We start from the raw sequence: 13,383 nt of genomic DNA on the forward strand, positions 1-13,383 counted from the left end.
CTCCTGCTAGCTGACCATCCATCCACCTCTTCCTGGCCGAGGACCACCCTTTGAGGCTCCTGACCCACCCTCTGGCCTGTGGACCCCTGATCCCTGCCAACCAGCAGCCCTTCCTTCCAATCACACACCCAGACAGCTTTCTTCCTCCACAGCACAGCGGCAAGGCCTACAAAGAGAAGAGGAATAGACCCAGGACTCCCTCTCACCCCATCCAGCTCCCCCGTGTCCAGACCCCCTTTCCCTCCTTGTCTTGCCTTTTTGGAGGTCAGAATAGGGGTCTGGAAACCTCCTGCTTTTATTTCTGCTCTTCTTCCTGCCGTCTGGCCTCATTCATCAGGTTTTAGCCTGGGATCCGGGGAACCCAGCCCCTTGTGTAAACAGAGGAGGGCCCCACACGGCAGGTGCCTGGGAAAGGCCTAAAGTGCAGGTACGGGAAGGCTCCAGCCCGGGGAACACACTCATCGGGTTACTGGCCCAGGGTCCAATAGCCCGCCAGACTCAAGCTTCGGGGAAAAGGGGAGCAACTCACCTGTTCCCACGTACCCCTCCCCCACCGCGGTCCCGCCCCCTCTGCACTTCCCGGTCCACACCCCGCCCACCGGCCCTAGCTGAGAGTAGCAGGTGTAGCTAACCCGGGGGGCGGAACAGGTGCGGAAACACCTGTCACCGGCTTATTAAGGGGGCGGGACTTTAGCCATAGGGGGACCGCAAGGGTCCAAGAGTTCAAGATGGACAAGCACGCACCAAAGCCGCCAGAGGGCGCCCGCAGGTAGAGTTGGACTCCGCCCCGGCAGAGGGAAGGGCTCCTCCCCGCTGGTCTCCATGGAGATGGACACTGCGTCCTACTCCCCGACTCGCCCTAAAGCTCCCACCCCCCCATCCCCCCTCCCCCCTCCCCCCCTAAACAGAGAGAACCATCAGCATTCAAAATCTTTTTAATAACAAGGCAGGATCTGGGGTTAGTTTTTGTAGCCGCGGCTGGCCCTCCGGCCTCTGGCGCGCTCGAACTTCCGGCCCTTGGATCTCACGTAGGGTCTGTGGGGAGGGAGAAGAGGGTGAGAGTGTGCCCGCGCCAGAGTCACGGACAGGGCGCCAGAGTCACGGACAGGGCGGGCTCACAGGCTGAGAAATTCCTAAGCAGCTCTCACAGAGCAGTACAGGGTCATGGGGGGAGGGTGACACCAAGTAGGCTGCTGGGAAAGCTGGGAAGGGCAAGAGGCTGACTCCATCTGGGAGATGCAGACCGCAGCCTGGCACAGGCCCTGAACACTGCATTTATAGGGCTGGCCGTGCAGATATCTCAGCAACAGGGAGGAACAGCTTTAAGCCAAGCCTTGAGGAAAATGCGGGGAAGATGAGGTGGGGAGTTCTAGGGAGGGCTGGGGCTGGGCCAGTGTGAAGGGGCCGGAAGCGTGGCAAGGCCGAGATCCACAGGGTGGGGTCCCGGGAAAAGCCAGAGCCAGACGGCAGGGCTGGGCATACTCACTTGGTGTGGCTGTGCGGGGTTCCCGGGGCCTTGCCGAAATGCCTGTACACCTCTCGGCCCTTGCGTGGACCTGGGAAGAGGAAGGGAAAGATGGGATCAGGCAGGGACCCAACTCCAAGAAGTCGCCATGGGAGCCACTAAACATCACTCACCAGAGAGCAAGACAGTGCCACAGCCCTTGGGGGAGTCCAGGGCCAACTGGTCAAAGGTGAGGATCTTGCCTCCAGCTTTGAGGATGCGGCTCCGGGCACGGCTGCTCACGCGCAGCGCGCACACCTGGGGGACACACGGGACAGGCACGGTCAGACCCCCCCCTAAGGCCCCCCAGGGGCTGCTGGGCCTTCCTCTCCATGGCCCTGGCCCAGGAAAGGCATCTAGCTGCTTGTGGAGCCCAGTAACACCACTAGAGAGAGCTTCCCCAGCTGACAAGAACTATTCTTACCAACTTATATCCAAAACCCCCTTTGAGGCTCCAACAACCCGAACTTACTACGGATAAGGAAAGAGAGACATTAAAAAGCTTCAAATCGAGATTTCTCGGCCAGTTTGTGTCAGGCTGTAAGGCCTGAGAACCAGCACCGCCATCAGGGAGGGACCCAGAAGGGTCCTGCCTGGGAACACCCACGATGGCTAATGCCAAGGACTATCTCCCTCCAATCCTGCGAGCCACCTGGACTAGTAGGTGTGATGCCTGCCGCGCCCAGAGGAGAGAGGAGACTGGGGATGCACAAGCCTCGTGGCACCTCTGACAGGGGCGTCAGCAGAGTGACGACATGAGCAGGTCCACAGACCCCGCTTGTGAGCCTGGGCTCCTGCCCACCACCACGCTCAAGCCCCCTCCATGCTCACCTTCAGTTTGGGCACCTCCTGGACGCGCACGTCGTCGGTGATGGTCCCTACAACCACGGCGGTTTTGTTTTCCCGGCCCGGCAGCTTCATCTTCCGGATCTTTGGGGGGGGGGGGACAAATACACACTAAGGAAGCTCCTTCTGGTGTTTAAATCCAACCCCACTGCGTCAGGCTTCCCGAGGATGCAGACGGTTGGGCCCTGAAGGGGATAAACCCACCCACGCCTCACCTCTCAACCAGCACGGGCCTAATCTCGGGTCCAGCCCGGGAAAAACTCCGGAGACAAAATGCAAGCACAGTCCCTTCAACAGATCTCTCCTTCGAGAGCTTAGGACATGTAAGACCGGCCTCAGTGACTTGAAGCCACCACAACCGCCCCACTTCACAATGAGATGAGCTCAAGCCACTCAAATACCCACTGCTGTTCAGCTACAACCCCAGGGTCAAGGGTCAGAGCTCTGTGTCCACCAGGGGTGAAGTAAACCAGCTGATGTCCAGGCCCCAAGCCCCCCTCCCTGAGCCCAGCTCTAAGACACAATCCAGTCGTTCCCCCAATCAGCCCCTCACCATCCGGGAAAGGGACAGAGGTGGCCGGTTGGTACGACTCATGAACAACCTCTTCAACACGACTTGGTTAAAGGTAGAGTTGGTTCGTCTGGCCAGAAACCTGTAGAGCTGGAGGAGAGAAAAGGAATGGGAACCCAGGGCAGCCCACACCCCTCCCCCACAACCTTCAATTGAAAGACAAACATGGTTTGGGTTGGCAAGAAGGTTTTTATGGCTTTCCCCCCATCCCACTGAGCCGCAGAGAGCCCCCCAAATTCCCTCCCCCGTCCCGAGCTGTATGCAGCCCAGAGGCTGAAAACATTGAACCTCCAGAAGCCTTGGGCAGAACCACAGATGTGCGCCTGCCCCGCAGGCCCCTGGAGCAGCCCGGGGCCCAATACAAGAACGCCAGTTCTTGAAGCTGCAAGGGTCTCAGGCCTCAGCCTCACCTTGACCAACAGTCTCAGGTAGATGTCCTGGCTCTTGGGCTCCTTGCGCCGGACCTTTCGGTCCTTGTTGTGGCGGATGTCGACTCCCTGCAGAGTTAAGAAGGAGAGACCATGGACCCAACTCTGATCTGGCAGCTCACTCGCCCCCAAAACGACTGTATTCTTCTTCTCCGAGGAAAAGCTAGGGCCCCAGTTCCCAAAGAGACAACAAATCCCAGGTCCGCCCGGAGAAGACTTAAAGCCACTTAAAAAACTTTCTGGGCCTCAAATGACCCCAATTTAAGAAAAATATGAGTTCTACACAAAAAGTCTTCAGCACATGGCACCCTGAAAATCTTTAACACAGCAGTTGCGTGAACTAAGAATTTTTAACTCTTCAGAAGGTGTTTTTTGATAACACAGGCCAAGAGCAGACTCTACCTAATAATACAGCAAAGAACCTTTATGTGGAACTTACTCCACACAAAACCAATACTAGAATCTTCCATGCACGACTTCTTTCAATCCAACAGCCTTATGAGGCAGTTCCCCACTTTAGCTGAGAAAACCGAAGGAAGCCACAATTTCCACCACACCCAGCTGCTGTCCTGAGATTCTCTAACAGGCTGTGTTAGGAACTGTAAAGAACTACTAAACTCTTCGTAGCTCCCTTCTCTCCGGCACTTAACGTATGCAGTAATCTCTGATGTGTGCTTCCTACAACTTCTTCCCCAACGCACATCTGTGACAACAGGATTATCGCGTCCCCAATGTACAGACCAAGGAACTGGGGCTACAAAAAGGAAAAGCAAGATCACAGGCTGGACAAGGAGCCTGGCCGCAAAACCCGGCCATTTTACGGTGGAGACCCTCCCCCCCCCCCCCGTCCCCCGAGAACCCAACGTTCCAGGCCAGGGGAGTGACAGGTCCAGGTAGAGACGACAAAAGACAAGAGGTCAAGATGTGAGGCCAGGCTCCGAATCCCGGCTCTGCTATTTCCTGGCATTGTGACCCCGGTCGCACCACTTAACCTCCTTGCGCCTCTATTTGGTCACCTACTCAACTGGAGCTTTAATAATAAAAGGGGACGGGAGAAGCCGGAGGCTGCTAAGACTGATCCATCCCTGGTCTTCGAGCCCCCAAATTGTCCCCTCCACCGAGGGAGTCGCCCCCTTCGAACTCCCCTGACATCCCTGCTCGCCTCCAGGACTCCCCCAGCCTAAGAGCGCGACGGATGGCGGCGGATAGTCGACCCCGGAGCGTCTCAAAGCACGCTCACCATGATGGCGCCTCCTGCTCAGCCAGGTCCGGAAAGAGAGAACAGAACCCGGCGTGGGCGGGGAAAGCCTTCAGCTAGTGGCGCCTGCGTGACGTCACACGGCCGCGACGCGGCGCTCTACTCGAGTCGGGCCTCTCTATGGCGAATCGCAGAGCGGCGGAATGGGCGATTCCGGAATAAGTGGAAGAACAACCCACCAGGAACAAGCGCTACGTCAAGGACTAGGGGTGGGTGGAGAGCCGTCGGGGGCCTCTCTGGCCCTACCCAGTCCCTGTTCTCGATAGTCTTCCGGCAAAAAGGGATTTGGGAGCTAGAGAGATGTCGCTCGGCGCCAGGAGGTCGCGGCGTACGGTGACGCTCTGGCCCGACGGCGACGGCCTCTCTGTGGCTCCTGGAGGACCCGGCGGGCCGCGTATTGGAGGTAAGGAGGCGGAGCTGGCGGGGCTTGTCAGGACCTCAGGAAACCTCTGACCCCACGCTTCAGGCGTTTCCTTATCAGGCTCACCTCTCTTATCTCGTGCGGCGCTTCTTAGGCGCAGCCGCTGCTCTGGAAGTCCTACCTGAGATCTAACCCGGGAACTTCTTGCTGCAGCCCAGTCTATAGCATCCTCTATTTCCAATTTTTATATTCGTCTTCTCCCCCTGCCCCTTCTCTGACCCCTCCTCAGCCTCTACCACTTGAGGGCTGCTTTTCCCTTCCGGAGAGATTCGAGTGGCCCCGCGCGCTCTGTGTGAGGGCTTTGCACGGTACTGGAATGCGAAGGAGGCGCACTGAAGCCGCAGGCTTGGGGTGTGGGGTGCAAAGGGAATGGGTAAAAGGCTCCTGAAAGAGAAGGGAGAAGAGACTTGGAAGGAGATAAAGATTCAGAGGGGAGGAGGATTGGAGGCCCAGAGCGGGAGTGGACAGAGATGGAGAGTGAGGGGAATGGAGACTCGGGGGGTGAAAAGGAGACCTAGAAAGAGAGGGAAGATGGAGATTCGGGGAGAAGCACAGACATAGAAAGATGGTGAGATGGGGTCTTGTCGGCTGTAGCCAAATTCAAATTCTGGCCGTGCTAATTACTAACAACAGTGTGACCTTGGGCAAGTCGCTTAACCTGTCTGTGCCTTATTTCCTTATCCGCAAAAAGGGGATAATAGGCTTGGCACACGGAGTATTTTCCAGCTTTACATAAGTTAGTATAAATGCTTAGAACAGTGCTTTGCATATAAGTGCTCAGTACAAATTAGCCTCCACTCCTATTGTTAGCCTATCTCGGGTAGGACCAGATGGACTGGCTGGGCCGTAGCGAAGCCGACCTGTCCCCTCTTTTCTCCTTCCTTAGGGAAGCCCTGCCCCTTTGGCCTCCAACACATCCAGCCCGGCCTGCAGTCTGTTCCTGATGCTCATACTTACTCACCTGTCCTCCACAGAGCCTAAGGCCAGGTCCCCGCTGTGAGGCCTGACTTCCTGCCCATACTACCCTCCCATGGCCTGCCACCCAGGACCAGGGTCTTGCTGATGTGGTAGCACAGCAGAGAGCCAGCAGATGAATGGACACCTTGAAGCAGAGGAGCAGCGGGATCAGGTAAGGGTCCCTCTGAAAGTTAAGATCTCCACAGCATGGGACACAATTTCCTCCTTGTCTCTGTTCCCTTGCCTTGGTGACTTGGTCTCTGTCTTTGAGTCCCAGCATCTTTGTCGGTCCAGTGTGACTGCTTTTCTTTCTCCCAGACTAAGGTGTGTATTTCCCTGTCTCTCCTTCCTGGGTTTCTGTCCCCACCCGCCCTCTCTGGGTATTTCTGTGGCATATATTATCTGGTGCTGTTGCTACTCTGGGTTGAACACAAGGTATGTTGTTTGACAATAAAAGAACGTCCTCCATTCATCGCTTTCTAGCAAATTCTGTCCCTGTCTCTTTCTGCATGTGTCTTTCTACCATTCTGTTTCTTGGTCTCCTGACATTATTCTTGCCTTGCTTTCTTTCCACCTCACTATGTCTTTGCCTCTCTATGTCTCTCTGTCATCATTTTTGTTTTCTGTCTCTCGGGCTCACTTCCTCTCAGCATTGTCCTCCTCGAACATTGTCTTCCTCCCTTACCCCTGGCCTAGAAGTCTCTCTCAGATACTGTTTTCCCCCATCTCTCTCCTTGTTTCTCTGTCTTGCCATGTTACTGGGTCATTCACTAGGCAGATGTCCATGTTATGCTGCCTCAACTCTGGTTTGAGTCCAAGGCAAAGAGTTGGTGAATTAATGGGAGCCTCTCCTTCCTGATTTTCATCCCAGAAGTATCTGTCTCCATCTCTGTGTCCATCATTTTCTGGGCTTTCTTGTGTCCTTAACCTTGCATATTCTCAATTCTATTGTCTTTGTCTCTTTGTATATATCTCTGTTTGTCTGACTTTCTGTAACTATCTGAAAAACAGACAGCACTCTCTTTCTCTAAGTCTCTCACTGCCTATGATTCTGCTTTTTTGGGTCTCTTTTACTAACTCCATTTGCATAGCTCTGGGTCTTGTTTACCTGTGTTAGGGTCAGTCTCTGTCTGCAGCTGAAGATCTCCTCCGTCCTGCCTTTTTTCTTTTAAAAACTCAATGGATGGGGCAGGGCTACCACTTGCCCTCCACAAAGATGGAGCCAGCGGCGCTGGCTGTGGGGTCGTGACGCCGCCTCTGCTGCGCGTGTGCCCTCACTTACTATGGCAGCTGATCTCGCGAAGCGCGATGCCCCGCCCAGTTCTCAAGCTCGCCCTGGGCAGGCCCCTGCGCCAAGCTCGCGAGCTGGCCGGCCCCGCCCCCCGCGCGCCCTCACTGGCGCGGCTCAGACCGGCCGCGCGCCCATTGGCTGAGCGGATGCACACCCTCCCCCCACCCCTGGGTCTGATGGGGGCGGTTGGTGCTGATTTGAGGGGCCGCCTGGAGGAGGACTCGGCGTGTGAGGAGGGTGCGGGGGTAGGGTCAGGGACCTGAGTCTGGGGGACCGCGGGACCAAGAGGAACGGAGACGCAGGCCGGGACTGGGGTATCAGGGGTGTGGGATGGAGATGGAGAACCAAAACCGGGACTGAGGGATCCAGGAATGGAAACCCAGGTCTGGGACTGGGTTCTGGAAGTGGGGTGGGGATGGAGGGACCGGGATCGGAGAAACCGGAGACAGAGACTCAGGCTTATGGAGTTGGGGGGGCGGGACCTTCTGATGGAGACCCAGGCCCAGGTCTGGGGGACCAGGGTGGGTGGAGAGAATGGAGACCAGGCCAGAGATTCGAGGACCTAGGGACAGAGGCTCAGGCCCAGGACTGGAGGAGATCTCGGACTTTGTATCTAGGCCTGATTTGAGCTCAGGGATGGGGGCGCTGGTCAGTGCAAGCTTAGGGGCGGGGCCCGAGGGAGCTGCCCAGGGCAGGGAGCAGAGGTGACTCCTGAGGGTGAGTCCACAGATGGGGGTGTGTCTGGGGCAGCACTGGGCCTGGGAAGGTGAGGGGCAGGACTGGCAGCTGGCTGGGTGGGCGGGGCGGTGGGGAACAAAGGTGAGCTGGAAGGAGACAGAAGCTGGGCAGAGGGCAGGGGGAAGGCCTCTGGGGAGGGGACCTCAGGCCCGGCTCCCACCCCCTCCCTGGAGAGCAGGCTGCCAGACGCCCAGGTCAGTGCTCGGGGTCCAGCTCTTGGCCCCTGTCCCTCGCAGGCGCCTGCATGTGGCTCCTCTAGCTCTCTGACTCCCTAGTTCCTCCATGTCACATGCCTTTCTTGGTCTCTCCAGCCGTCTGCACCCCTCCGTCCTGCCCCTCCTATCTGCTCTTTCTCTCCTTTGTCTTTCTGACCCTCAGAGGACCTCCTGGAGCCCCTGAACTCTTACTCTCATCATCCTGGGTTTCATCTCATTGAAGCTGGTTGTCTCCTTCTCTCGGAGTTTCTCTGGCTCTTAGACCTTATCCCTCTCTTTCTTTGTGTCCAAGTGTCTCTCCCGTGTAACTTTCTCCATCTGGAGATGACCGTGCGCGCGTCGTGCATGCGTGTGTGTGTGTGTGTGTGTGTGTGTGTGTGTTGTGTTCTCTGTCTCTGCGTATCTCCACCATCCGGCTCTCTCTCCTCTGCCTTATCCTTCTCCAAAGCCCTTACTATCCAGCACACTATATATTTGACTTCTTTCTCTTGTCTTTCTGTCTTCTGACGAGAATATGAACTCCATAAAGGCAGGGATTTTTGTCTGTTTTGTTCCCTGCTGTGTTTGCTGGGTCTGGCACTGTGATTGGCACATAGAGGGTACTGAGTAATTATCTGGGAAATAAATGAATGAACATGTGCATGCCTGGCTGTCCACCCTCCAGGATGCTGGCCTTCCTGTTCAACGGGCTTCTGCCCTGTGTCCTCAGGGTCTCCCCACACTTGTCTGAGCCTGTCTGTCTCTGATGCTCCCATCTCGCCTGTCACCACCCCTTGTTGTCTCCTGTCCACAGGCCCTGCCCCTGCTTCTCTCTACCTGCCACAGGGGTCTTGGACTCTGACTCCTGCCCTCCTCCCTCCCCACAGAGGCCAGACCAGGAGCTGACCTGGAGCTGGGGCCACAGGCCTAGAAGCGCCCTGGACAGGGCTGAGGCCATGGCCCCCCCACCACCGCCGCCATTGGCCGCCAGCACCCCGCTCCTGCATGGCGAGTTCGGCTCCTACCCGGCCCGGGGCTCCCGCCTCGCGCTCACTCTCACACCACAGGCCCTGCACATACAGCGGCTGCGCCCGAAGCCCGAAGCCCGGCCCCGGGGCGGCCTGGTCCCGCTGGCCGAGGTGTCAGGCTGCTGCACCCTGCGGAGCCGCAGCCCCTCGGACTCGGCAGCCTACTTCTGCATCTACACCTACCCGCAGGGCCGGCGCGGGGGTCGGCTCGGGGGCCGGCGCAGAGCCGCCCGCACTTTTCGGGCCGACGGGGCAGCCACCTACGAGGAGAACCGCGCTGAGGCCCAGCGCTGGGCCATTGCCCTCATGTGTCTGCTCCGTGGACTGCCACTACCTGGGGACGGGGGTGAGGCACCACGCAGCCGCTCTGTCCTAGGGCCACCTTAGTGTCTCTGTGGATTTCCCTCTGTGGACACCTCTGTCTCTTCTCTACTGTGTGTCTGTCTGTGCTGTGTCTCTCTTGGTCCGTATTGAAAGAGTGATAGACACAGGGATGGGGTAGAGAAGGAAGAGAAACCACAGGCAGAGAAAAATGATTTGTGTCTGCTGCTCTCATAGATTTTTGTCTCTGTCCCCTCCCCCGCTTCCATGAGCCCTGACCACACGGATGAGTCAGAGCTCCACGTCTGGTGAGAGCAGCAGACTGAGACATGATTAGTCACCACCCAGGGTGACAGGCACTCACAGAAGTCCCCTGAAGCGTTCCAGGAGCCCAGAGGTCGCATCTAATCCAGCCTCTGAGGGTGGGGGGGAGTCAGAGAAGGCTTCTGGGCAGAGGCCCCCACCCAGGCTCCTCAGTTGAGCCAGGAGGTAAAGGGTCAAGGGTCTGCATCTGGACCCTGCTGGCTGTCTGGGGGCCCTTAGGGATGGTGACAGTGAGGGAGCCTTGCACAGCGGAGTAACCTGATCCTGGATTCCAGGTGTTTGAGGATAAAGTGGAACCCACAGCTCCCCTTCCTACTCCCACACATGGGTCCAAAGGGCATGGGGATTAGACACGCAAGCCCTGCCTTTGTCTCAGCCCCTGGGAGAGGGGGGCGGGGCTGCACACCGGAGCCTGGGCACCCGAAGCCCTGGAGAAAACCTGAATTCCCAGCAGGCTGCTGTGCCTGCTCCACTGGGCTGTTTGCAGTTCCAACTTCCAAGGGGAGGGGCCTGGGTCTGTGGCCTCTGTAGACTCCTTCCCCTCTCTTTGCAGAAATAACCCCCGAACTGCTGCCAAGGCCCCCCCGATTGCTCCTATTGGTCAACCCCTTCGGGGGGCGGGGTCTGGCCTGGCAATGGTGTAAGAACCATGTGCTGCCCATGATCTCTGAAGCTGGGCTGTCCTTCAACCTCATCCAGACAGGTAAGGGCCATGTCAGGATGGAAGTAAGGGCCAGGCCCGGGGCAGGGGTGGGGGGGTTGCGGGCAGGGGGCAGGACTCCTGAGTTCTGAGTCCTGGGGAGTGGTGGTGGGACAGAGTGGAACAGCCTGGCTCACCACCTGGTTCCCCACATTAGAGCGGCAGAACCATGCCCGGGAGCTGGTTCAGGGGCTGAGCCTGAGCGAGTGGGACGGCATCATCACAGTCTCGGGAGACGGGCTGCTGTTCGAGGTAGGGCAGGGGCACCCTGCCTGAGCCCTGGGGGATTCTGGAGGCTGGCTCTGGGACCAGGACCCAGGTGGCCGGTGTCCCACCCTGCAGGTGCTGAATGGACTCCTAGACCGCCCTGACTGGGAAGAAGCTGTGAAGACACCCGTGGGCATCCTCCCCTGTGGCTCAGGCAATGCCCTGGCTGGAGCCGTGAACCAACATGGGGGGTAGGTGGGGTCCCAAGTCCGCCAGCCTGGGACCTGAGGGGAGGGATGAGCCCTCCTGCAACCTGGCACGGCTATCCCCACATCTCCCCCAGACAGTCCACGGTCAGTCAAGTCGATCAGTCTTGACTGGGCTGCTCCCCTCACACCCCCCCCCCCCCGCCCCAGACATGTCTGCCTGTCCGCTCCCAGCTGTATGCCTAGTGCCCAGAACTGTGCCTGCCTCACAGGTGGCACTGACTGAATGCTTATGGACGAGAGAACAGACAGGGAACCTGGCTCAGTAAGAAGAGTCCATCTGGAGGTGGCCAAACGGTCCCCCTGCTGTCTGCGCCCCCACCTTTCCGTGTCTTTCTCCTGCCACCCTGCGCTCCATGTCTCTCATGCCACCCCGTTTACTTTTTCCCCCTGTGTCCGTCCATCTCTGGATGTGAAGGTTTGAACCTGCCCTGGGTGTCGACCTGCTGCTCAACTGCTCGCTGCTCCTTTGCCGGGGTGGCAGCCGCCCGCTGGATCTGCTCTCTGTGACGCTGGCCTCGGGCTCCCGCTGTTTCTCCTTCCTGTCCGTGGCCTGGGGCTTCGTGTCAGACGTGGACATCCAGAGTGAGCGCTTCAGGGCCCTGGGCAGCGCCCGCTTCACACTGGGCACGGTGCTGGGCCTCGCCAACCTGCACACCTACCGCGGACGCCTCTCCTACCTCCCTGCTGCTGTGGAAACTGCCTCCCCCACCCCTGCCCATGGCCTGCCCCGTGCCAAGTCAGAGCTGACCCTGGCCCCGGCCCCGGCCCCGGCCCCGCCTGTGGCACACTCACCCCTGCATCGCTCGGTGTCTGACCTGCCTCTGCCCTTGCCCCTGCCCAAGCCTGCCCTGACCTCCCCTGGCTCACCTGAGCCCCTGCCCATCCTGTCCCTCAATGGTGGGGGCCCAGAGTTGGCCGGAGACTGGGGTGGGGCTGGGGATGCCCCACTGTCCCCAGACCCCCTGCTGCCCTCACCACCTAGCTCCCCTAAGGCTTTACTGTCACCCATCACCGAGGGGGTCCCAGAAATGCCAACCACCTCTGGGCTCCCACCTCCCACCCCTGATGCCCCGGGAGCCATCTCTACCAGGGGCCCACCTGACCACCTGCTCCCTGCTCTGGGCACCCCACTCCCCCCAGGCTGGGTGACGCTGGAGGGGGACTTTGTGCTCATGTTGGCCATCTCACCCAGCCACCTGGGGGCTGACCTGGTGGCAGCTCCCCATGCGCGCTTTGACGACGGCCTGGTGCACCTGTGCTGGGTGCGTGGGGGCATCTCGCGGGCTGCGCTGCTGCGCCTTTTTCTGGCCATGGAGCGAGGTAGCCACTTCAGCCTGGGCTGTCCGCAGCTGGGCTACGCCGCGGCCCGTGCCTTCCGCCTGGAGCCTCTCACGCCTCGCGGCGTGCTCACTGTGGACGGAGAGCAGGTGGAGTATGGGCCACTGCAGGCGCAGGTGCATCCAGGCCTCGGTACACTGCTCACTGGGCCTCCGGGCCGCCCGGGTCGGGAGCCTTGAACCTAACGAAGCTTGCAGCCCGCCGGGGGCGGGGCCAACATTCCGAGGAGGCGGGCCCTGATCTAGGGGCGTGGCCTAGCTGCTAGAGTTAGGGCGAAGGCCTCACACGCAGGGACCCCTGCCCCGTCTCAGGATTGCGCCCGCCCCCAGGGGACCAGAGGTAATGTTGGATGGAGTGTGGCCGGAACTCCAGGGCGTCGGGGTCATCACGGTTACCGACAAATGGGCTGGCCCCGAGGAGAGTGCCTGACCAATGAGGGCCGGGCTCGGTCCAGGCCCTCGCTTCCGGCTCTTGGGGGGCCAGGTCCGTTGAGGGCGGAGACTGTCCTACGCGTTGTCCAATGACGGGACCTGGCATGTACGGGCTGGGGAGGCCTTAGTTAATTGGCCAGTCAGGGCCCGGGTCTCGCCCTATCCACTCCCGTGCCTCCATTTAACTGGCCAATCAGCCCAGGAGGGGCAGGTTCCCCGGGGCCGACGCTCGGATTTGCACTAATGTTCCTCCCACCACCACCCCCCGCCGGTGGGGGCGGGGAAACAAATTTCTCCTGTCTTCGGTCTCTTGTGCGTCCCCTGATCCCAATCTTCAAAGCAATTGAAAAGGTCTATGCAATAAAGGCAGTCGCTTCATTCCTCTCAGACCGTCGCCCCTTCTGCATCCGGCAGCCCGTGGGAGGGATCCAATTCTAGGCGCTTCCAGTAGCTCCTGCCTTTTATGGACCGAAGCCCAGACCTGCCCACAGACCGCGGCCAGTGTGACCCAATGGCCTTGAACTGGGGCCAGGGAGCTGCCTCCTCCCCCACAACAG

At 59.2% G+C, this 13,383-nt stretch overlaps 2 protein-coding genes across 11 annotated transcripts; one reads left to right on the forward strand and one right to left on the reverse strand.

The window, feature by feature from the left end:
• Positions 1 to 917: 917 nt before the first annotated feature.
• On the reverse strand, positions 918 to 4,730 carry RPL18 (ribosomal protein L18). The gene is made up of 7 exons (XM_045772156.2): positions 4,590 to 4,730; positions 3,332 to 3,418; positions 2,904 to 3,011; positions 2,336 to 2,434; positions 1,639 to 1,762; positions 1,487 to 1,556; positions 918 to 1,035 (listed from the first exon to the last, which is right to left on the reverse strand). Exons 1-7 carry the CDS (start codon positions 4,590 to 4,592, stop codon positions 960 to 962), a joined length of 567 nt encoding a protein of 188 aa, XP_045628112.1. The 5' UTR covers positions 4,593 to 4,730; the 3' UTR covers positions 918 to 959.
• Positions 4,731 to 4,871: 141 nt separating this feature from the next.
• On the forward strand, positions 4,872 to 13,213 carry SPHK2 (sphingosine kinase 2). 10 transcript variants are annotated; one of them, XM_045772143.2, is made up of 7 exons: positions 4,872 to 5,010; positions 5,915 to 6,157; positions 9,096 to 9,582; positions 10,435 to 10,584; positions 10,739 to 10,833; positions 10,924 to 11,039; positions 11,473 to 13,213. In XM_045772143.2, exons 2-7 carry the CDS (start codon positions 6,119 to 6,121, stop codon positions 12,572 to 12,574), a joined length of 1,989 nt encoding a protein of 662 aa, XP_045628099.1. In that variant the 5' UTR covers positions 4,872 to 5,010; positions 5,915 to 6,118; the 3' UTR covers positions 12,575 to 13,213. The 10 variants fall into 10 exon arrangements, with proteins under 10 accessions (XP_045628099.1, XP_045628106.1, XP_045628098.1 ...); XM_045772142.2 differs by having other exon boundaries at positions 4,882 to 5,010; positions 6,003 to 6,157; XM_045772144.2 differs by lacking the exon at positions 4,872 to 5,010 and adding an exon at positions 5,024 to 5,336 and having other exon boundaries at positions 6,003 to 6,157.
• The last annotated feature ends 170 nt before the right edge of the window (positions 13,214 to 13,383 follow it).

Source organism: Ursus americanus, chromosome 21 (assembly GCF_024610735.1).
Source record: "Ursus americanus isolate L20-20 chromosome 21, mUrsAme1.1.p, whole genome shotgun sequence".
NCBI classification, from domain to species: Eukaryota; Metazoa; Chordata; class Mammalia; order Carnivora; family Ursidae; genus Ursus; species Ursus americanus.